We start from the raw sequence: 24,705 nt of genomic DNA, 5'->3' as shown, positions 1-24,705 counted from the left end.
CAATGCATGGCCAGTTCACTTGGCCACTGCCTCCTTCCCTGAGATTGATGTTGAGGCTGACCAGTGAACCTGATTCACAACACTTCTCCTCCAAGGCCCTACTTCTTCACAGTTCTTCACCTTCGCCTGTCCATCAACTTTCTTACCTATCCCTTGACACCGAAAAAGAAAGAAATCACCAACTTCAAAGCAGAAGGGTATTAGAGGTCGGCAGGTAGGCTAGTGGTGAGAGTGTTGGGCCAGTAAACGAAAGGTTGCTGGATTGAATCCCTAAGCTGACAAGGTACTAGTCTGTCGTTCTGCCCCTGAACAAGTCAGTTAACCCACTGTTCCCCTGTAGGCCATCATTGTAAATAATAATTTGTTCTTAACTGACTTGCCTAGTTAAATAAAGGTTAAAAAAATAATAATTAGCTCTTCGGGAAGTATTTTACAATGTGACAAATAGTAAACGGTACATTTGTGTATTTAATAGGAATGTACTTGATATTAGTCATTTTGAATGAGAAAACACATACCCTTAGCCAGATGCCATGAGTCATAGCAGTGGCTAATCAAGGGTCTCTTCTCTCACATGAACTTCTGCACAGAGGGATGTCTGTCCGTAGCAATGGTCTTGATTGTGACCCCCCCCCCTACTCTTAAGGACGCCGAGGCCACGCCCAAAGCCTGCCTTCTCCACCCGCTGGCTGTTTCCAACCTCGTTGCTCTACAGGACATAACTTAATGTTAAGAGTTAATGGTGAGTGATGATGCTATATCAAGTTTTGTTGTATATTTTGTTGGCTTTTACGTTCAGCATTGTGGAACTGTAATACTTTGCGCAATGTCCTAAAACACAGTCATATGATTTCTGCATTATCAGTAACTTGACAGTGACAAGATTATCGTATGGAATAAAACATTTTAATCAAAATAAAACAAAACAAACCTGGAGTGTCTAACCTCATATTGCCACCTAGAACCCTGTTTATCTTAATCGGCCAAACATCAATATCGAAGTAAGTATGCCAATTAATACACCGCTCGAACACCGATTTAAGGAGTTTACATGTCCTAATATTTAGAAAGACTGCTCAGAAAAAAATTGGGTGTTTTAATCGGCATACTTACTTCGATATTGACTTCGTGCCGATCTGAGCATACGCTAGCACCAGCCAAGCGAGCCTCCCTAACATAAGCGAAGTATGTTCGTAACAACTGAATATGTGTGCCGGATATACACACTTTATGTCCGAACTTTACTGTATGTCCGAACTCATAATAAATGCTTCCCAAAAAATAATATGTTCGCTGTGGTAGAACGTTTATTTTGATTGGCGATTTGCCATCAGGAATCCTGATTTCAGATGAGTCCATGTAAACAGGATTATTAGGGAAATCGTTCTTCTTCCAAAGCATGTACATATTTTAATCGAACTATTATATTAATCTGACTATCCACAATAATCGCATTATTGTGTGCATGTAACCACATTCAATGGTATGCTGGATCGGATTAGATGAGTTTATTAGTCACATGCACAGATATAATCGCAGGACACAGGGAAATGCTTATATCTCTGAACTCCAACAGTGCAGGTAAAATACATTTTAAAAAAGTGAATGAGATCTGTTATGTTTGGTCGTGGTTCCACTGCCAGTGGATTTTGGGATGAAGAAGCTTCACCTGGTGCCTGTGAAACATTGCATCAGAGATGCCGTGACCATTGAACACAGCCATGGACTAAAGAAGAAAAACATAGCAGCTTTGTTGTTTAGTGGGGAAAGGTGTCACTCAGTACTGTTCAACCTACTTCACTCTAACCATTACTAACAGACTGTCATTTCCCACCTTCCTGATCTGAACGAATGAGGCTCCGGTGAAGACAACAGCGGCAGAGAGACACAGGTTTCCAGCTGGTATTTTTGACCACATACGGTTGATTCCTCCATTTCAGTGAATGCTCACAGTGAGCAAAGCTCTGCTCAACATGCAACAGTGTGTCTTACATGTCCTGCTGCAAACTGGACAAGTCTGGAAGAGTTCCATCAGGTTGTCCTCATACACAATGTACTTCTTCACCTCGGATGTGTTTTACCAAGTGAGAACGAACACTTAGAAACATATAGGCCAAGTCTAATGAATTGCGACAAAACCAAAAAGGGTGTGAGATGAAGATCCCTCTTATTACAAGACTGTTAATGGTATAGCATATATTTTCCATTACCTGTCACAGTTGATGGTGCTCTCTGTTATCTCGGCAGAAACTGGCATCGCCTGTAAGCACCTTACATCTGGGCCGTTTCAGGCGGGTAGAGTTTGCCAGAGGAGGTTCAGGGGTGGTCACGAGTGCTTGTATCTCAAGACACAGTCCTGTTTTGTATCCTGACCTGACAGGCTACAGTGAGAAAATGCATCAAATACAATAACTGCATATCAATATCTCATTCGCAACACTTTCTTGCGACAGACAACACCATCATAGCCTGCCTCTTGCTTGCTACAGAGAGCTGATACGCACCCTTGCCTCTTTTAGAGTGCTTCAGATGCGATCTGGCACCCAATCGCCCATATTTCCCCCATTTTTTTTGCCGCCTTCTCGCCATTAAATTGAGTTAAGGAGGAAATGCACACATTTTCAGCCTGAATGGAGAATATTTTATATACGTACCGGTCCACGGCTGATACGAGTGTATAGCCGGTTGCAAGCATTCCCTTTGGCCGGTAAGATGAACCAACTCAATATTGCCATCTGGCGGCCTTTGAGCTAAGCCAGGCTGTTCAATTTGAAAAAACTAATTACAAAACCTACATTGGAATATACTGTAAATAACTTAGCTAGACTAACTAACTTAAAACCATATCAATATAATATAAATAACTATAACAATTTAACACACTTGAATTAAAAAAATAACCGCTACGTTACTTATCTATATAATAATTGGAAACGCTAATAATGCTAGGCTTACTAATTACTAATGCTAATGTTACAATGACTCTCAATTACTATCTTCTCCAACAGTCAAATTGGCGCCGCTGTCACTTGCTTTTATAGTTAGCCTTGAGGCTGTACCACCCGACACATCTAGAAGGGCATATACTTCATACAGAACCCCTCCCTTAAGATGAGAATGGAGCACGTTTGCAAGGTACCTCCATGCCATGAATTTCAATGGCAGAGTTGAACCGCTATGTGCAAAAAGAGCTCGATTTACTACTAAAAGGCCCAAATATATCACTTTTGCCATGAACTGTTAAAATTGTCACGAACCGGCTCAAAGCCCGTAACAAAAGGGAGACGACGTGGAGATAAGGAGTAACAATATATATATTTATTAAGTAAAGTAACTAGGTATAATATACAATGGTGTGTGTAATCAGTAATCAGTAGTGTAAGTGAGTGTTTTGCATGCATGAATGTGATAATGCAGGGTGTTGAAAGATGCTAAAGTAAACAACCAAAAAACCACCAAGAAACACAACAAAATCTATAAAGGTGTCTGCATGGAGAGAGTCTCCTCCATGAATGGGGAAGTGGTGCATTTATCCTATGACAGTGGGCCCAGGTGTTTCCCATGAAGCTGATGACCCTCCCAACTCCGCCCACCGGCATCCTAATAAGGAAACAAGAACAAAGAGAGAATACGGCAGACAGAGTGGGAGGGTCGTCACAAAATGAAGACCAGAATTTACGTGTTTCATCATAACTAAGCCTCAAACATTTGGTGTCCACTGAATTTTTTTTATTTTTATGTTAGTTACTCTTTAAAAATGCACTATGCAGAAACTGTTCTGCCATTTCCTGGTGCCTAAAATTCTCATAGTTCACGTAATTTCAGTTTATGTGACAAAGCAAGCAAGTATAGTGTAGAGAATCACTCTACCATCTAAACCTCTGTTGTAAAAGACGCAAAAATGAATCTAAGGATTCGCCTAAAATGAAGTACCCAAATCTAACTGCCTGTAGCTCAAGACCTGAAGCAAGGATATGCATATTCTTGACACCATTTGAAAGGAAACACTTTGAAGTTTGTGGAAATTTGAAATTAATGTAGGAGAATATAACAGAATAGATGTGGTTAAAGATAATACAAAGAAAAAAACAACTATTGTTTTGTATTTTTTTTGTATCATTAGCTCTGAAATACAAGAGAAAGGCCATAATGTTGTAACGGCTGTCTAATTCCTCCTCCTCGGATGAGGAGGAGCATGGATCGGACCAACACGCAGCGAGGTATGCAGACATAAAGAATTTATTTAACAAGACGAACACTGACACGAAATACACTTGAATAGAATACAAAACAACAAAACGACGTAGACAGACCTGAACTTGAGAACTTACATAGACACGAAGAACGCACGAACAGGAAAGACTAGCCAAACGAACGAACAAACGAAACAGTCCCGTGTGGTAGACACAGACACAGGAACAATCACCCACAAACAAACAGTGAGAACAGCCTACCTTAATATGGTTCTCAATCAGAGGAAACATCAAACACCTGCCTCTAATTGAGAACCATATCAGGCAACACATTTAACCCAACATAGAAACACATAACATAGAATGCCCATCCCAACTCACGCCCTGACCAACTAAACACATACAAAAACAACAGAAAACAGGTCAGGAACGTGACAGAACCCCCCCCCTCAAGGTGCGAACTCCGGGCGCACCCCTAAAACTCAAGGAGAGGGTCTGGGTGGGCATCTGTCCGCGGTGGCGGCTCCGGCGCAGGACGAGGACACCACTCCACCATTGTCTTTGTCCCCCTCCTTAGCGTCCCTTGAGTGGCGACCCTCGCCCCCGACCATGGTCCAGGAACCTTCACCAAGGCCCCTCCTAAATATAGACAACTCAGGACAGAGAGGTAGCTCAGGATAGAGAGGTAACCCAGGACAGAGAGGTAGCTCAGGACAGAGGGGCAACTCCGGACTGAAGGGCAGCTCCGGACAGAGAAGCAGCTCCGGACTAATGGCAGCTGCGGACTAAGGGGCAGCTCCGGACTGAGGGGCAGCTCATGACTGAGGGGCAGCTCATGACTGAGGGGCAGCTCATGACTGGAGGGCAGCTCATGACTGGAGGGCAGCTCATGACTGGAGGGCAGCTCATGACTGGAGGGCAGCTCATGACTGGAGGGCAGCTCATGACTGGCGGGCAGCTCATGACTGGCGGGCAACTCATGACTGGCGGGCAGCTCATGACTGGCGGGCAGCTCATGACTGGCAGGCAGTCATGAGCTGCCATGTATGAGGCCATGTATGTGCCATGTATGAGGCTGGCGGCTCTGGCGGCTCCTGACTGGCTGGCGGCTCTGGCAGCTCCTGACTGGCTGGCGGCTCTGGCAGCTCCTGACTGGCTGGCGGCTCTGGCAGCTCCTGACTGGCGGGCGGCTCTGGCAGCTCCTGACTGGCGGGCTCTGGACTGGCAGCTCCTCTGGCAGCTCCGGACTGGCTGGCGGCTCTGGCAGCTCCTGACTGACGGACGGCTCTAGCGGCTCGGGACAGACGGGCGGCTCTAATGGCTCGGGATAGACGGATGGCTCAGATGGCGCTGGGCAGACGGACGGCTCTAGCGGCTCGGGACAGACGGGCGGCTCTAATGGCTCGGGACAGACGGATGGCTCAGATGGCGCTGGGCAGACGGATGGCTCAGATGGCGCTGTGCAGACGGATGGCTCAGATGGCGCTGGGCAGACGGATGGCTCAGATGGCGCTGGGCAGACGGATGGCTCAGATGGTGCTGGGCAGGCAGGCAGCTCAGACGGCGCTGGGCAGACGAGCAGTGCAGGCAGCGTTGGGCAGACGGCCGACTCTGACCTGCTGAGGCGCACAGTAGGCCTGGTGCGTGGTGCCGGAACTGGTGGTACCGGACTGGAGACACGCACCTCAAGGCTAGTGCGGGGAGCAGGAACAGGGCACACTGGTTTCTCAAAGCGCACTATAGGCCTGGTGCGTGGTGCCGGAACTGGTGGTACCGGACTGAGGGCACGCACCTCAGGGCGAGTGCGGGGAGAAGCAACAGTGCGTACAGGGCTCTGGAGACGCACATTAGGCCTAGTGCGTGGTGTAGGCACTGGTGGAACTGGGCTGGGGCGGGAACGTGGCGCCGGATATACCGGACCATGCAGGCGTACTGGCTCCCTTGAGCACTGAGCCTGCCCAACCTTACCTGGTTGTATGCTCCCCGTCGCCCGACCAGTGCGGGGAGGTGGAATAACCCGCACTGGGCTGTGTATGCGAACCGGGGACACCATGCGTAAGGCTGGTGCCATGTATGCCGGCCCGAGGAGACGCACTGGTGGCCAGATGCGTTGGGCCGGCTTCATGACATCCGGCTCAATACTCAATCTAGCCCTGCCAGTGCGGGGAGGTGGAATAACCCGCACCGGGCTATGCACACGTACAGGAGACACCATGCGCTCTACCGCATAACACGGTGTCTGCCCGTACTCTCGCACTCCACGGTAAGCATAGGGAGTTGGCGCAGGTCTCCTACCTGACTTCGCCACACTCCCTTTTAGCCCCCCCCCCCCCAATAAATTTTTGGGCTTGACTCTCCGGCTTCCAGCCTCGCTTACGTGCTGCCTCCTCATACCACCGCTCCTGGGCTTTAGCTGCCTCCTTCTCCTCCCGAGAGCGGCGATTCTCTCCAACCTTAGCCCAGGGTCCTTTTCCCTCCAAAATTTCCCCCCATGTCCAGGAGTCCTGTGTAATGGGCCGCTGCTGTCGCTGCTGCCCGTTACCCCGCTGCTTGATCCTTTGTTGGTGGGTGATTCTGTAACGGCTGTCTAATTCCTCCTCCTCGGATGAGGAGGAGCATGGATCGGACCAACACGCAGCGAGGTATGCAGACATAAAGAATTTATTTAACAGGACGAACACTGACACGAAATACACTTGAATAGAATACAAAACAACAAAACGACGTAGACAGACCTGAACTTGAGAACTTACATAGACACGAAGAACGCACGAACAGGAAAGACTAGCCAAACGAACGAACAAACGAAACAGTCCCGTGTGGTAGACACAGACACAGGAACAATCACCCACAAACAAACAGTGAGAACAGCCTACCTTAATATGGTTCTCAATCAGAGGAAACGTCAAACACCTGCCTCTAATTGGGAACCATATCAGGCAACACATTTAACCCAACATAGAAACACATAACATAGAATGCCCACCCCAACTCACGCCCTGACCAACTAAACACATACAAAAACAACAGAAAACAGGTCAGGAATGTGACAAATGTATTATTCCAGCCCTAGCGCAATTTCGATTTTGGCCACTAGATGGCAGCAGTGTATGATCCAATGAACCATTACATTTCTGTTCAAAATGTTGTATCAAGACTGCCCAAATGTGCCTAATTGGTATTAACTGTGCATTCTCCTCAAACAATAGCATGGTATTCTTTCACTGTAATAGCTACTGTAAATCGGACAGTGCAGTTAGATTAACATGAATTTAAGCTTTCTGACAATATCAGATATGTCTATGTCCTGGGAACTTTTCTTGTTACGTACAACCTCATGCTAATCGCATTAGCACACATTAGCGCACGACAGATCTATAACACATTTCTATGTGAATATGGTCAGTCGCCCAAAAAGTTACATACTGCAGCTTTAAGTCACTCTACACAAAATGTGTAGAATTGCAGAATATTTGCTTTAAAACTGCTAAATGATCCATGCACCCCATGGATAAATCTGTAGAATTGCAGGAAACATTTTATTTCTTACAGCAAAAAAACAAAAAGCACCCCATGGCGAAATACACTGAGTATATAAACATTAGGAACACCTTCCTAATATAGAGTTTCACCCTCGCCTCAGTTCGTCGGGTCAGGGACTCTACAAGGTGTCGAAAGCATTCCACAGGGATGCTGGCCCATGTTGACTCCAATGCTTCCCACAGTTGTGTCAAGTTGGCTGGATGTCCTTTGGGTGGCGGACTATTCTTCATACACACGGGAAACTGTTGAGCATGAAAAACACAGCAGCGTTGCAGTTCTTGACAGCGCGCCTGACACCTACTACCATACACCGTTCAAAGGCACTTACAGGTCTTCCCAATTGTTTACACACTAAAACTGGCCCATGAGGCACAATGACCCAAACCGGTCACTCATTTAGCAGAACCATACACCAAATCTGCAAGACTACTGGTACATGTTTTGCTTTACACTCTGATTGTAATTCTATAACAAACATTTTGGAAGAACACAACACACAATTCTCTACCTTTGGCACAACTATCACAACTAACAAAAGCAACACTCTTCAACAAGCTAAGCTCAATTACCAATTGATCACTTTCACCCTTCACATGTGCAAACACTAATTGCGTAAATGTTCACTTTGCAATCAGAACTTTGGTATGGATAAAAAGGCCACAGGAGAGTGCTCTTGTGTTTGGAGAACAATGGAAGCAAACTTGGCAGAGAGCGATAGAGGTAGAGGTAGAGGTGGAGGTGGGGGTAGAGGTAGAGGTAGAGGTGGAGGTGGGGGTAGAGGTAGAGGTGGAGGTTGAGGTAGAGGCAGAGGTAGAGGCGGAGGTGGAGGTGGGGGTAGAGGTAGAGGTGGAGGTGGAGGTGGGGGTAGAGGTAGAGGTGGGGGTAGAGGTGGAGGTGGGGGTAGAGGTAGAGGTGGAGGTGGAGGTGGAGGTAGAGGTAGAGGTAGAGGTGGAAGTGGAGGTGGGGGTAGAGGTAGAGGTGGAGGTTGGGGTAGAGTAGAGGTGGAGGTGGAGGTGGGGGTAGAGGTGGAGGTTGGGGTAGAGGCAGAGGTAGAGGCGGAGGTGGAGGTGGGGGTAGAGGTAGAGGTGGAGGTGGGGGTAGAGGTAGAGGTGGGGGTAGAGGTAGAGGTGGAGGTTGGGGTAGAGACAGAGGTGGAGGTGGAGGTGGAGGTGGGGGTAGAGGTAGAGGTGGAGGTGGAGGTGGAGGTGGAGGTGGGGGTAGAGGTAGAGGTGGAGGTGGAGGTGGAGGTGGGGGTAGAGGTAGAGGTGGGGGTGGAGGTGGGGGTAGAGGTAGAGGTGGGGGTAGAGGTGGAGGTTGGGGTAGAGGCAGAGGTAGAGGTGGAGGTGGAGGTGGGGGTGGGGGTAGAGGTAGAGGTAGAGGTAGAGGTAGAGGTGGAGGTGGAGGTGGGGGTAGAGGTAGAGGTGGAGGTAGAGGTGGAGGTTGGGGTAGAGGCAGAGGTAGAGGTGGAGGTGGGGGTAGAGGTAGAGGTGGAGGTTGGGGTGGAGGAAGATCAAGAACAAGGAGAGTAATATCTGATGAAATTCAGGCGACTGTGGTGGACCATGTGGTCAACCATGGTTTGTCCTTGAGAGAGAGGCTGGGCAGAGAGTGCAGCCCTATCTGAGCCGCTTCACCGTAGCATCCATCATCCGGACGTTCCAACACGAGAATAGGTATGCACAGCAGACATTGGATCTACAGTATCTAATACTTGACAGTAGTACAACATAAAGCACAGTAAAGACTATAGATTCCAATACATACTGTAAGGGGAAACAAAGTCAATGTTTCATGTATTACTGTATGTATGAAATTAGGAGCTATACTACTTTGTAACATGTTTATCTTGTATACTGTACTAGTGTAGTGTTTACTGTACTGCATGCTATTTTGTTTTTGTAGAACTGAACAAGTCTATTTACAGACGAACAGGAGTCTGCCTTTGTGCAAATGGTAGGTGAAAATAATGCCATAAAAGTGCGGGAAATCCAACAACAGATTATTGAAAACCCTGCCATCATACCATAACATCAGAGTGAGCATATCAACCATGGCCCACATCCATAAGAAACACCATCTCCGGATGAAGCACATCTACAGAGTCTCGTTTGAAAGGAATTCCCAAAGAGTGAAGGATAAACGGTCTGAATATGTGCAAGTAATTAATGCAGTAGTATTACACTCTTGAAACATTACAGACTCATTGATGTTGCCAGTGAACTTTACTATACAGCAATTACAGTATTTATTGTCATTTCAGAGAATCATGGAGTTGGATGCAAGTACCATCCCTCAGGAACTCATATTCATAGATGAGGCTGGATACAATTTAGCGAAGACGAGGAGGAGATTTTATTTTATCGCAATGGATCATTTGTTTCTTGACATGATTTATATTTTACAATGTTTTTCACTGTTTCTTTATCTATTCTGTACAATTGATCTAACATACAATACAGTAATACAAATAGGCCTATTTTTCTTCCTTTGCATATGCAAAATATATTTACTTTATGTTTGCAATTTTACTGTATGTATGCTTTTAGTATGCTGTTTGACATGTATTGAGTCATGTTGAAATATAAAACGTACATTTTTGCATTTGTGTTCCTTTCTTGTTTGAGTACACACAAACAATATACATTATAACAACAAAATCTTAGTCTTTACACTGAAATAGGTTCTGATAGTAGTGTTTTGAATATATACTAATGTAACATTAGTGTGATCTCAGTTGTCATTAAGTTTGATTCATTTGATGTCTAACTTGTAAGTTTCAAGTCATTGTAAATAATACTTTTTTTCTAAACTGACTTGCCTTGTTAAATAAAAATAAAAAAATAAATATATATAATGGAAAAAGCAAGTGTTCTTATTGTTTTGTATACTCAGTGTATATAGAATTGGGGGTTTTCGCAATGGTCGCGAGGTGGTTCACCACATTTAAGCTAGTGTACGTTCCTCAACACGGATTTATGTTTATAAACTGTGAAATTAGCATTGAGGAGGTGTTCGTTGTCACATAGTCACATTAGAGCCAAGTTTATGTCTCAGAAACAATTATCATAACTCTTTTAATGCTCCATTTTATGACTTTTATAACCAAAAGCTTATTGCAGTAATACTGTTTTTGATGTTTTATGAAAGTGTCTGCAAGTAGCCTCCTAACTCAATATAATTTGACATAGAAAGGGTGAGGATCATGAAATAAAACATGTATTATACCATACTAGTATCCAATAATAGACTTGTATGACATTTTAATTTCTTATCTCAAACAGACCTTTTGCTCATGAGAAGATGTATGCTTTACCATGACCCTGCAGAGTGTGTGTGTGTGTGTGTGTGTGTGTGTGTGTGTGTGTGTGTGTGTGTGTGTGTGTGTGTGTGTGTGTGTGTGTGTGTGTGTGTGTGTGTGTGTGTGTGTGTGTGTGTGTGAAAGACAGAGAGATGTGTGAGACATACAATGCTGTGTACAGACTACTGGCATTGACAACCCGATAATAGCTTAACAGCTCCTATGGTAACCTTTAAAAGGAATAGACCAACAATGCACTGATAATCAAGAGCTGATTAGAATATATTTTTGTATTATTGTCTTTATATAAAGCCCTGCCACCACATCCTACATACTTTTCTGTCCTTTAGTCTAAACAGCACCGAAATGCACAAAAATGCCAAATTACAACTTGCAGTGGACATTATCCGAAAAGTCCCTCAGCTAGTGTTAATTAAATGAGGATTTTACATATTGCAAAAATACATTGTACGTGGTGCTTCGCAAGTTGCAGAATTGCTAATTTAAAGTGCTTTCCGATCTATACTGAACAAAAATATAAACACAACATGGGACATATAAACACAACATACTTTATTGTGTTACAGTTCATATAAGCAAATCAGGCACTTTAAATAAATAAATTAGGCCCTAATCTATGGATTTCACATGACTGGGCAGGGGCAGAGCCATGGGTGGGCGTGTGAGGGCTTAGGCTCACCCACTGGGGAGCCAGGCCTAGCCAATCAGGATTATTTTTTCCCCACACAAGAGCTTTATTCCAGACAGAAATACTCCTCAGCACCCCCTCAGATGATCCCGCAGGTGAAGAAGCCAGATGTGGAGGTCCTGGGCTGGCGTGGTTACACATGGTCTGCAGATAAGAGGCCGGTTGGACGTACTGCCAAATTCTCTAAAACAACGTTGGAGGCGGCTTATGGGAGATAAATTAACATTTAAATTATCTGGCAACAGCGCTGATGGACATTCCTGCAGTCAGCACACCAATTGCATGCCCCCTCAAAACTTGAGACATCTGTGGCATTGTGTTGTATGACAAAACCGCACATTTTAGAGTGGCCTTTTATTGTCACCGGCACAAGGTGCACCTGTGTAATGATCATGGTGTTTAATAAGCTTCTTGATTTGCCACACCTGTTAGGTGGATGGATTATCTTGGTAAAGGATAAATGCTCACTAACAGGGATGTAAACAAATAATATTTTTGTACGTATGGAAAATCTCTGGGATCTTTTATTTCAGCTCATGAAACAAGGGACCAACACTTTTGCGTTTATATTTTTGTTCAGTATGTTTAAAATATTTATTTTGTGCACTTCTAGTATGATTAGAAGTGGAAATTGTCAGGCTGATAGTGGCACATTGTCAGCGATTGGGTGCAGAGATGTAGCGGAGTCAGGCGCAGGACACAGGATTTTGAGCAACACAATGGAGTTTACTCAAAAGGTCAAGCAAAATTCCAAATAGGAACATACATACACACTAGCACATACAACAACCACTAAAGACACCAACAATCACGGACAGAACAGAAAGGTATGCCAGAGGGTTAAATAAGGAACATGATATGGGAATTGAAACCAGGTGTGTGTAATACAGACAAAACAAAACGAAACTGAAACATGGATCGGTGGTGACTAGAAAGCCGGAGACGTCGACCGCCGAACACCACCCGAACAAGGAGAAGGGCCGACTTCGGCGGAAGTCGTGACACACATGCCTGATTGAAAGCTTGACAGTGATCCTGTATATGCCCTCAGTGGATTGTTCACTCATTGTCTGTAGGCATAAACAACCTTTTTACTGGCAAAACATAATCTTCATAGTGCTGCTATTAGAAACTCTATCACGAGGGTATAAAAACCTACACATGAAAACTGCATCTGACACTAGGGTTACTTACAGCCTCAAATACCCCAATGCCAGTGTTACACTTCTCTTATCCCACAGCTGACACCACAATATTCCAGTTAAGATCCCACTTCTGACACAAATGTTACATATTGCCCCAGATCCCACTTCTGACACCAATGTTACATGTTGTCCCAGATCCCAATTCTGGCACCAGTGATGATGGCATTGCAATAGGTTAGTAAGTGTTATGTCACCGGCTAGTCAAGACCCTTATACAGAAGTCAAAATCCCACTTCTGACACCAGTAAAGACTTGCATTTCAAAGTGTAGTACTTAAAAATAACATTAAAAAAAATATGTAACACATATAGAATCATGTAATAACCCCCAAAAATATTAAACAAAATCAAAATATCGATATTATAAATGTTTAATAAATATTAAACATATTTGGATTTGTTTAACACTTTTTTGGTTACCACATGATTCCATATGTGTTATTTCATAGTTTTGATGTCTTTACTATTATTCTACAATGTAGAAAATAGTACAAATAAAGAAAAACCCTTAAATGAGTAGGGATGTCCAAACTGTTGACTGGTAGTGTATATACATATATACTTTCCCATTTGAGTGAAGAACAGAAACAGGGTATCCTTCATCAGCAATTTATTGTATTATTTGGCACACAAAAGTAAAATGCATGCTGTGTTGCAACTGCAGTCTATTGTGGTACTTTGGACAGAATAACTGCAGTTACACTACAAAATTACTGCAATCTTTTTTTCGCAATTGGAAAGACCTAATTTAAGCATAAATGCCACATCGCTAGAGATTGTTTTTCCTTCTCAATACTTGAATCATCCAAGAGCATTTATTTTCTGCAGATTGTTTGAGGACTCTAAATGCGGTAGGTTAATGCATGATAAACAATTGGAACTGACTGCGATCACTCTAAGAGTCAACGCTCTCTCCTCTCTCTCGTGAATCAAATGGTAGCTTTTTCACAGTGCCTTACCGAAATAGAACAATATCTGTCTGGCAGGCCACCGGATTAGGACCGACTCAAAACAACACGTGCTTCAATAAATTCAAATTGACGCTGCTTCATTTCACAGCTCTGACCTTTATCATCAAGCTGATGTTCTCAGTTGCTTTGACAACCGTGGAGCTGTGCAGCACAGGTGAGCAAAGGCTTCTGTAATCAGTCATGAAAGTGCCAGCGGTGTCACCTTTCAGAGTTTGCAGGAGCTATAAAAAGAGCTGACTGAAATAAGACCGAGCAGCTGACTGAGAGCGCAGCACACTGGTGATGAATTCAAATCTCTCAACCCTCTTTACTGTGTGTAACCTCAGCAAAGCAGACACTGAGGGAAGATATAGCCCACCACGGGTCATATGTGTAAGAAACACTCTTCGAACGGTTTGAAAGCCGTGCGCGAACAAAAACGGGAAGCCTGCGCAGTCTGTATAAGATACCTTTGGTGACAGTATATATTGGATAATGCAGATTTGAGTTGTATTGTCGATAGTCATGGATCATTAATCCACATTCACTAAAGAGTTTCCCCAGGATATAGGCTGTCCATCTAGCAAGGATTGCATTGAGTACTGTGCCATTCCTGTACCACATGCACACGGTAGCCAGGAGCTTTTGTTTAGGGCAATATATTTACACTGACAAACTGCAACTTTGACCTCTCACCACACAGAGGACTTGCCTGGTTTGAGTGGTATTTCATTTATAGCTCAATGCAAAGGGCAGACGTGAATCTTCAGGACATTGCTGACTGACTTGACTGATTGAACTTTGCTGCTAGTCTACATCAAGTTAGGGATTTCATTTGAACTGTAGATGAGATCGGCATGCTGTTATGGGTTCTAGCATGTTCTAGCAAGGGCCAAAGTCACGGAGGTACTGAAGTTCACTCTGTCTAGACGTTTGTGAAGATTGAACATTATGGACAACAGCCTACTGTCCTGTCACGAAGACAGTGAAGGGATATTGTTTTGATTAATACAGGTGGCATTAGGCCTTTATTAATACAAAAAGAAAACAATCATGAATATATGTGATGCTGCTTGCACGTGTCACATACCACAATGCATATCAATGACAATTATTGTTTTCCATCAATGTAGCATACCCATTCGACTTTCATCAACCCTATTTTTATCTAACAATAGCAGGCCACGCAGGAGAGGTTTTTGGAGATCCAGTTGCCAGTTTTGATTCAATCGGTCTAGCAATGGGCTACATTATTTAAATAAGAGTTTGATTTAGAACACAAACTTACTTCTTGTTCTTCATTTGCATAGTTACACATATTAATGAGAATTTCAATACAAAATAGGCTAATGTCCTTTTATCTAAAGTATATGTATCACTACACAGAAAACAAACAAATAAATAAAATTATAGTGCCAACGAATAAAAGGATGTGCCTTATTGCAGGCTACAATCCCAGAATCAATGTAGCTGGTAATTTACTAACAACAGCGACAATGCCTGGATGGTGATCTCAAGAAAACATTGGCACTTTTAGGAAAAATTTGGCAGGGGGTTTGGCAAAAGATAATAAAAAAGTGACTACACATTTTTGTCAATTATGTGGCACACATACTTCATTTCCTGTGAACTAGTAAGAAACAATTCAACTACCCACCACTACCTATTGTACTTCTCATTACTCATTGACATCAATACTTTGGGCTCAAGTCAGTCGAATCCACATTACTTAGGCCTAATGCAGTAGTATATTAACATACACGTTTCTTTGCGGTTGAACATTAATTACTGTAGGTCTACAAGTTAGACTCAGCCCACAGATATGTGAGCACATCAGAATGTACATTGCCCTTTGGATAGTTGATGCCATTATTAACATAACAAATGAAAGCAATGCATCTCTAGGTTATCAAAAGAAGGGCATAAACATGCTGTAAACTGTATTTAGAAAGAAATGACTTTGAAATGACTTTGAAATATTAGGTTGCTTTGTAATCTTTATACACGTGTTACATTTTCTGTCGAAATTCTCATATTATTTCACAGAATTACATCAGTGCTCAAAACCTTCTAGTGCCATAAACGTTACAGGTACGCCTAAAGCCATTTACATGACCTAATGTTTTCCTCAAATATATATTTTTTATTTTCTTAACACTAGTAGTACACTACACAATCATACACACTACGATCTCGTTATCTTCAGACCACTGAAATGAAATTCACAGCACATAGTTCATTTGAAAAATGACATTTAACTCTCAAGCTTTTCATAACCTCTTGTAATAAAAAAGCATTTTATTCTCAGCTAAATAGTTAGTCTGCTTTTCACCATATGGATACATTTTGATTCAACACAATCTTCAACTGTTATTACGATGCGTCTGCTTGTTAACGGAAAAAAACGAAAAGTAACCTACTGTATCTTGTCTGTGACCTTGCCATAGAACCCATTGTAACCAAATGGTCAATCCTTGTTGGATTTTGAAACACACAGAACCCAGTCTGTCATTCATATCTATACAGTAGTTTTATATCTGTATAGCTTTACTTCTTCAAACCCTTCAGAGACCAGCTGAGATCTGTGTTGACCAATATCATGATTTTGGTTATGATATGTACAACATTTTACATTCCGATTTAAGATCAATATCATACACAAACTTCCTCAACATTCAGAATCATCTCAAAGGTACTTTGCAATCTCTCTTTCCTCCTTTCAGTTCAACTCTTTTTCCCTTCCAAACACTTGGTGGAAATTCATTTCTAACTTGCGAGCGTTTTTTCTTGACTAGTCGAAGAAATCGATTAGCAACCAAACATCTGGGAACAATTTGTGTTTGTGTGTACTTAACTTTTACGCCTTAACCAACTGCAAACTCAACATAGCAGTTCATGTATATTAGTTACCAATGTGCCCAATATTTATGTACTGATGCCCCAAACAACCCCTGACCTGAATTCATCACAATATATCTTTCCATGAAAATGTTACATTTTACACATTTCTCTGTGTTCGTGTGTGAATGTGTCCACGTACATTACAACCCATATCGTTAAAAATCATTCCAAAGTTGAAAAATAATAACAGCCAATTTCAATGACACGTGACAGTGGGTCACTAACCTACCAACATCTGACACCCCAGAAACACAATCTTTGTAGATTATCAGGTCAGTCACAGAACTCTTTCCACTCCTCTGTAGACTGGTCAGTATACACAGTACCAGTCAAAAGTGTGGACACACCTACTCATTCAAGGGTTTATCTTTATCTTTACTATTTTCTACATTGTAGAATAATAGTGAAGACATCAAAACTATGGAATAACACATATGGAATCATGTAGTAACCAAAAAAGTGTTAAACAAATCAAAATATATTTTATATTTGAGATTCTTCAAAGTAGCCACCCTTTTCCTTGATGACAGCTTTGCACACTCCGGGCATTCTATCAACCACTTTCACATGATTCATATGTGTTATTTCATCGTTTTGATGTCTTCACTATTATTCTACAATGTAGAAAATTGTCAAAATAAAGAAAAACCCTTGAATGAATAGGTGTGTCCAAACCTTTGGCTGGAACTGTATATCCAACAGAAGTATCTCTTTGATTTTTAAACGGATTGATAATGTAAATTGTCTGTCGTCGATGTTGATTCGTCACAGACCATCTCTCTTGCAAGACATCGCAAGCTCTCTTCCTACCCGGCTTCACTTCCTATTTTGGTGACTTCTCGTTGTGTTGCGGCAACATGCTGGAGATCTACTTCCTGTCGTATTCGTCCTCCTTGCCCTCTTCCACTGCCTCCACAGTGAATTTCCCTACCTCCCCTATCCGGATGGCGGCCGGCTCCTCCACGGGACCCTCCCTCTTGGTTTCCCTTTCCGTTACAACCTCCGTGTAGGTTACTACCGGGGTTTTACTGACTTCCGGGCTTTTTCTTCCCTTGACTGGGGTCACCGCCTCATCGACCTCCCCATCAGCCTCAGCTCCCTCCTGGCCCTCGGCCACGGTCCTCTCCTTCTTCAGCTTGATGCGGAAGGACTCCTTGGTGGGGGCCTTCTTGGCAATGTTCTCCTTCAGCCTCTCGCCAGAGTGCTTGATGCGCTCGCTGGCCTGGTGCATCTTCTCCCGTCTTTCGGGGGGCACCATTTTCTCGCCCATGTTGTGGAACTTGGTGCCCAAGTTGTCCTTGGTCTTGGTCATGGTCTCCTTGGAGAAGGCCTGCTTGATGCTTTCAATGCCCTTCATGCCTGACGCCTTCAAGCGGGCGGTTCTGGAGCCTCCTTCAGTCTCGTCCACTGTCATGTATTCCTCGTCTGAGGAGATGTCCTCGGGGACATCGTAGGTGTCTGGCTCGATCACCAACCCCTCCATACCAACAGCTCCTTTTGGGGTCTTTGTCACGGCCACCGAAGGGATCTCATGTTCCCCCTAAAGAAAGGCAAATGAACTCTTTTAAAGTACAATAATATGGGTTGGCTTCTTAAGTTATATAGCCAATGGTTGAGTGCAGACTTGGGTTCAAATAGTATTAGTATTTCTTTTTTTTAACTTGATTACGTTTTTCTGGTGCAATGGAATAGTCCCAAAAATGCCAACCATGTGGCCTGCAGAAACTCTCAATCAAATGCTCAAAGTCTTTGAAAGGAAAAACATACATTTTGAAACCAGGTCTGCTTGACTTTTCACTTTTTGGGCAATTATGGAGAAATTCTACAAGCGTTCTCTTCTCTCCCTATCAGACATTTGGTTTTGTAACGGTTGCTACGTCTTTGAGTTTGCAACAGTATATGTCCCGTCGGGCTATATATTACATGCCAGTAACCACTCAATTCCGTGGGCAATTTTTCTACAGGGATCACAGAGCTTGGTGGAAAGATCAGTTTCTCAACGATTGCCTAAACCACACTGTATCATTGTAATCCGCAAGATATGGACATCTATGAGTGGGTGTTCTCAGCAAATAACTCAGACAACTTAGCCCACAACATGAGAAACGTATGAGAAACATGACACATTATAAACCCAAGAATAGCATCGAAAGATGTGCCATTAACGAGTACTTCCACCAAACCGTTTTAGTGTTAAAACGTACATTACTAGCACTATGTGATACAAGGCCTAATTGCTGAATCTCCCTCTCTATTATGCATTCCTAAAAAGTTGTAGTGACCCCCCCTTCTGATGACTGGGCAACCTGCTGGGTTCTGCAGGTGACTTTGAATCTGAGACCCAATTAATTCTCATAAAGACTCAGCCACCTCCAACAATCACTCTCATTAATCAAGAGGGGGAGTCGTCTGAACATGCCCAGACTCTGTGAATGACCCAACAATTACACCACCAGGGAATGTGGGCCAGCAGATTTTTTTCATTTTCATACGTGATGTTGCCCGGCAATAATAATAGATTATTGGCCGACCGACATGGCAACCACCCATAAGATGACAGTCATTGGTCACAACCACGTTGGGCTCGTGCTTCCGTCAACGGGATGGTGTGCGTTCGATGCTACTTTATTCATGTTGAAATCTGACCTTATTGGTGCCTCTGTTGTCATGGTTACATAACAGTACATGGACAGATCGGGCTCGTGGTACAGAGTAGGAGACTGCACAACATGTTCTAAATTCTCTCTGTCAACCCAGCAGCAGTAGCTGGTCATTTAGTGCCTGTATAAGATTGATGATGTCCATGTGATTGGCTTATCAGCCAGTCACGCTTTAGAAAGTCCTATAATGTATAACCCCAAAACAAGGGATAACGACAGCTTGACTGCTACAACAAAGACCTTGCCGCTATACAGAAAATACATTACTTTGACAAATATGTTGTTACCTTGTGTTTGTTAATTTTAGCTTTGAATGAAAGTTTGGCTGTACATGCCCAATATCTATCCTTAAAACAATGCCACCCCCACAAAATCTACGGCCATTTATCTGTGTCCTATTACTGGCCCATAGTGAGCTGTTGTGTCACATTTTTCAGTCTTGCCATGCTTTGCCACTGGCAATGACTGTCTCTATAACAAACAGTGCTTGCTTCCTAACTAAAGTTAAATGGCCATTGCAGCCATTGCTGCGTCAGAGGCAAAAGCACTATATTAGGAGATCTCTGCCCTGCTAGCCATGCCCTCAGAATAACCGACAGTAAATCAGTCATCTGGAAATCCTACACTCAGACTGTCCTATTCAGGCAAGAGGGAAATGAAGCCCCTCCCAGGGATCATCATAGAGGAAAGATGAGATTCACTAAACACTTATTGTAAAGTGTAGTATAACTATCATCTTCAGAAGCCACGTTTCAATGTCGACTACAGAGACTGACAGGCATTTGTGCTAATGGCCATTCACAATTACCCTCAAATATTTCCCTGAAAAGCTAGCCCCTAGGCCTTTAAAGTTCAGTCATATATAATGATTTGCCATTACCCATAAGAGTATAAGCACTGTTTGATGAAAATGTTTATTTGGCCTTACTGATATTAGCCTATACAAACGCATTGCATAACAGATTCACTAGATGGAACTACACATAGTCCCCCTCAAAAAGTGTCTGTCCTATATCTGAGATATAAGAAAGATTTTTTTAAACTTGTATTTAAACACTTATTTTTGGCACGAAACAGTCTCCATATACAGTACCAGTCAAAAGTTTGTAAACACCTACTCATTCAAGGATGTTTATTTATTTACTATTTTCTACATTGTGTAATAATAGTGAAGACGTAAAAAATGTGAAATTACACATATGGAATCATGAGTGTGCAAAGCTGTCATCAAGGCAAAGGGTGGCTACTTTGAAGAATCTCAAAAATAAAATATATTTGGATTTGTTTAACACTTTTTTGGTTGCTACATGATTCCATATGTGTTATTTCATCGTTTTGATGTCTTCACTATTATTCTACAATGTAGAAAATAGTAAAAAAATAAAGAAAAACCCTTGAATGAGTAGGTGTGTTTTGACTGGTACTGTATACTTCCATTCATTTTTTCAACTGGTACGGGGGACCCTCAAAATGAGTCTTGTGAGGCCTGTGGGCATCCTAGAGCAAAACAACCGACATATACACTTTTGGGGTCACTTAGAAATGTCCTTGTTTTTTAAATATATATTTTTTAATTGTCCATTAAAATAACATCAACTTGATCAGAAATACAGTGTAGACATTGTTAATGTTGTAAATGACTATTGTAGCTGGAAACAGATGATTTTTTATGGAACATCTACATAGGCGTACAGAGGCCCATTATCAGTAACCATCACTCCTGTGTTCCAACGGCGCGTTGAGTTAGCTAATCCAAGTTTATCATTTTAAAAGGCTAATTGATCATTAGAAAACCCTTTTGCAATTATGTTAACACAGCTGACAACTGTTGTGCTGATTAAAGAAGCAATAAAACTGGCCTTTAGACTAGTTGATTATCTGGAGGTTCAGCATTTGTGGGTTCGATTACAGGCTCAAAATGGCCAGAAATAAAGAACTTTCTTCTGAAACTCGTCAGTCTATTCTTGTTCTGAGAAATGAAGGCTATTCCATGCGAGAAATTGCCAAGAAACTGAAGATCTCGTACAACGCGGTGTACTACTCCCTTCACAGAACAGAGCAAACTGTCTCTAACCAGAATAGAAATAGGAGTGGGAGGCCCCGGTGCACAACTGAGCAAGAGGACAAGTACATTAGAGTGTCTAGTTTGAGAAACAGACGCCTCACAAGTCCTCAACTGGCAGCTTCTTGAAATAGTACCCGCAAAACACCAGTCTCATCGTCAACAGTGAAGAGGCGACTCTGGGATGCTGGCCTTTTAGGCAGAGTTCCTCTGTCCAGTGTCTGTGTTCTTTTGCTCATCTTAATCTTTTATTTTTATTGGCCAGTCTTTGCAACTCTGCCTAGAAGGCCAGCATCCCGGAGTCGCCTCTTCACTGTTGACGTTGAGACTGGTGTTTTGCGGGATGTCTCTTGGTCTGACAAGCACAGCTCTAGCTCTGTCACCTTTCACCGCAGATGTGGAAGTGCGACATCGGTTGATGCGGTGGATTGAGATGCATCCAATGCTTAAACTGACAGATTTTGGGGGGGATTTTTAAATTATGCTAATTAGATTTACGCGGGGGCGCGGACATCAACTTCAGGGGGATTTAAAGCAATGGTGTTTCAAATGCCATGACTTATCTGAGAGCTAAAGGCCCCATAAAAAATGTTGGCTTTCCAACATTGATCGCTACAGAGGAAATCACTACCGTCTTCAGTCTTTTACAATAAATACATGTGACACCCATTGACTGCTGATATCGCTTTCTCGTTAGCCTAGTAAGAGGTTGCCCCCAAGCAGGGCCACGTGATTGGCAGACCCTCATTCTTCAGATTGGCCCTAACAGTCCGCTGCCACATAAGAAGGCAGTTTATCGTGTCCCCATTGGCAGCGGGGAGCATACCATGCTCCTAGAATAGGACTCACGGCCACACAGCAGCTGCTTCTTTCAGTGGAAAGCACACAGAGCTTTCATTGCCCCCGGAAGTCCCTTTAACAGGAGCTATATGTCCTATTAATACAGAAGGCTTGAAGTCTCTTTTAGGGTACCTAGTATCTATTTTCATCAAAGACATACTATAACTTCACTCATGCCAATGTCTTAGAGTGGGGCATGTTTTTTTCCTGACTGTCCCTATGCTCTTAACTGCTAGGCTACCTGGCAGTAGTACTTGAAGGCCCTTAAATGGTACCCATTTCTCAATGCATCTAGCTCGTACTTAACAGAGTCAGCGCTTGAATTTGTTACTGTCTTGAAATTGCTCTAATATCAACCAAAGAAGATGTGAACCCTCTCTAATTCGCTTTAACTGTAATATCCAGCGACTTAAAACTGACCTAGTACAGTATATCTTCACTGACTTGCACCACTGGCCAATAAATGGACTTGCTCAGATGATAGTTCGCTGATGTATCATTAATACTTTATACACACATAGTATCAATTGTTTATAGAGCATCATGGAGGTATATTAGACCACTGGGCATAGTGTAACTTCTGGTACACCCATTGTGTACAATACTCACCTGCTCTGCATAAGTGCATTTGCATATTCTCCGGTCAGAACCTGTCCGAACTTGTTGTAAGCATTAGCATATCTCCCCCCTGGCGCACCTGTGCCTGTTGTTTAATTACTAAACCTAAGTTTGTACATGTGTGCGTTCATACAACAGTAAGCACCTTATCATATTTTCTTAATTGCATATTGTGTCATCTTGTTTGCTATTTTAGCACACAGAGTTAAATTATTTTCTATTACTCATTGAAGCCTTATGCCCTGTAATTGGTATCTGTATAGAGAATGTGTACAATGTTTATTATTTTATTGTAACCGCAGACACGCAAGGTCTTATTACCACAAGGTATTATTTCTATAGGCTTTATGGTATCCTCTTTCGTTCATGTGCTCATGTACTTTTTTCCATTAGTTCTGTAACTTGTATGCTAATCACAATGGAGAATTGCTAGCCATTTCTCATCAATTTTTGAAGTGGCCGTCATGGCCCTTTGGCCTGAGTATCATTGGCCTCTTTATTTGTAGCTCTGCCCTACATCCTTGTGGAGCTTTTCAGTTATGGTTTCCTTATGTAACCTAACGGTGCATTCTACAGCTGATTGTGAATGTTATCAGTTATTATGTTTGCAGCTCATTATATTACTTCATGGTAATGTTGTATCATTGCATCCTGGTATTGCTTACATTGCATACTAATTACTCTCTTTATTCTGTTATTTCAGAAAACCACAAATCATTATTGGAACTGGAGTTGCTGACATCTTTTGTCACCGAAGATTGAGGCCAGCTTTTTTTGACTAGCAACATTTAGTGAACGCACACTCCACACCCCTTTTCACAGTGCCTTTTTTTGACTACCCAGTTCACTACCAAGTGCAACCCAATGGTGAACACGGTTACCTGATAAATGATGACACGGAACTTGTTTCGGGTCAGCAGCTCCTCCTGTGTGGTCTCCACCTTCTTGACGCGCACGTTCTGCTTCTCCACGCGCGTGCGCACCTCCTTGACATTGGAGCTGACCTTGCGCGTCTTCTGGAGCAGCTTCTCCACGGTGCCACTGGTGGTGGTGTGGTCTTTGGCTAGCTTCAGGACGTCACCCTGGATGGTCTTGATGTTGGTCTCCAGGTCCAGCTGCTGCTCCTCCATGCGCTGCTGGCCAGCCTGGACATTGTCGATGATGCCTGCCACACGCTCCAGCAGCGACAGGATGGTCAGGGCGCTGATGGGATTGCCCGCATCGTCCTCCACCCCCAGCACCTCCAGCTTGTTCTGTACGCCCGCCATGCGGTACTTTGGCTGATCCATGGAAGTGCTCCTCGAAAGGCGAAAGGGAAACTTGGATGTTGGGTGAAGAAGCCGAGTGAACAGCGCTGAAGTGCTGGAACTTTGATGCGAGTGCAGAGAACTTGAGGATATCTGGTTAGACTTGGGTTTATTGGGATAGCTCCAAGACCATTGAGGTACCACCGACTAAGAGACCAGAGACGCGACTCCCTACCACAGTGACCCAACTCAGGTCTGGTGCAAAAGAGGAAGCAGACTTCTCCTGCCCTTTTAGAATAGGCTGCAGGATCAAGAGGGGACCTGCAAAACAAGCGCTCAGAGGGCAGGAGATAGACTGAAAGGGGTGTGGCGTAGCCAGCTCGCACCACATAGATATAAATACTATTTTGGTAAGCTGACACTGACATTTTGGGAAGATGCAAAGCAGGGGGATGGATGGAAATCCCCCTCTAGCCCACT

General features: G+C 43.2%; 1 protein-coding gene across 1 annotated transcript; it reads right to left on the bottom strand.

Annotated features, from left to right (window-relative positions):
- Positions 1-17,666: 17,666 nt before the first annotated feature.
- cavin4a (caveolae associated protein 4a) lies at positions 17,667-24,246 on the bottom strand. Its single transcript, XM_039004469.1, has 2 exons — positions 23,860-24,246; positions 17,667-18,338 (listed from the first exon to the last, which is right to left on the bottom strand). Exons 1-2 carry the CDS (start codon positions 24,244-24,246, stop codon positions 17,667-17,669), a joined length of 1,059 nt encoding a protein of 352 aa, XP_038860397.1.
- Between the last annotated feature and the right edge of the window lie 459 nt (positions 24,247-24,705).

Source organism: Salvelinus namaycush, chromosome 11, assembly GCF_016432855.1.
Source record: "Salvelinus namaycush isolate Seneca chromosome 11, SaNama_1.0, whole genome shotgun sequence".
NCBI classification, from domain to species: Eukaryota; Metazoa; Chordata; class Actinopteri; order Salmoniformes; family Salmonidae; genus Salvelinus; species Salvelinus namaycush.
The sequence above is the reverse complement of the archived record's forward strand: the minus strand, read 5'-3'. Positions and strand labels throughout refer to the sequence as shown.

What these genes read in the sequence shown, in the direction of transcription:
- cavin4a (XM_039004469.1), bottom strand. Translation starts at nt 24,246, where the DNA reads ATGGCGGGCGTACAGAACAAGCTGGAGGTGCTGGGGGTGGAGGACGAT. An exon ending in TCCGTGTCATCATTTATCAG is followed by an intron (nt 18,339 to 23,859) that starts GTAACCGTGTTC and finishes GCCTTTCTTTAG; the next exon opens with GGGGAACATGAGATCCCTTC.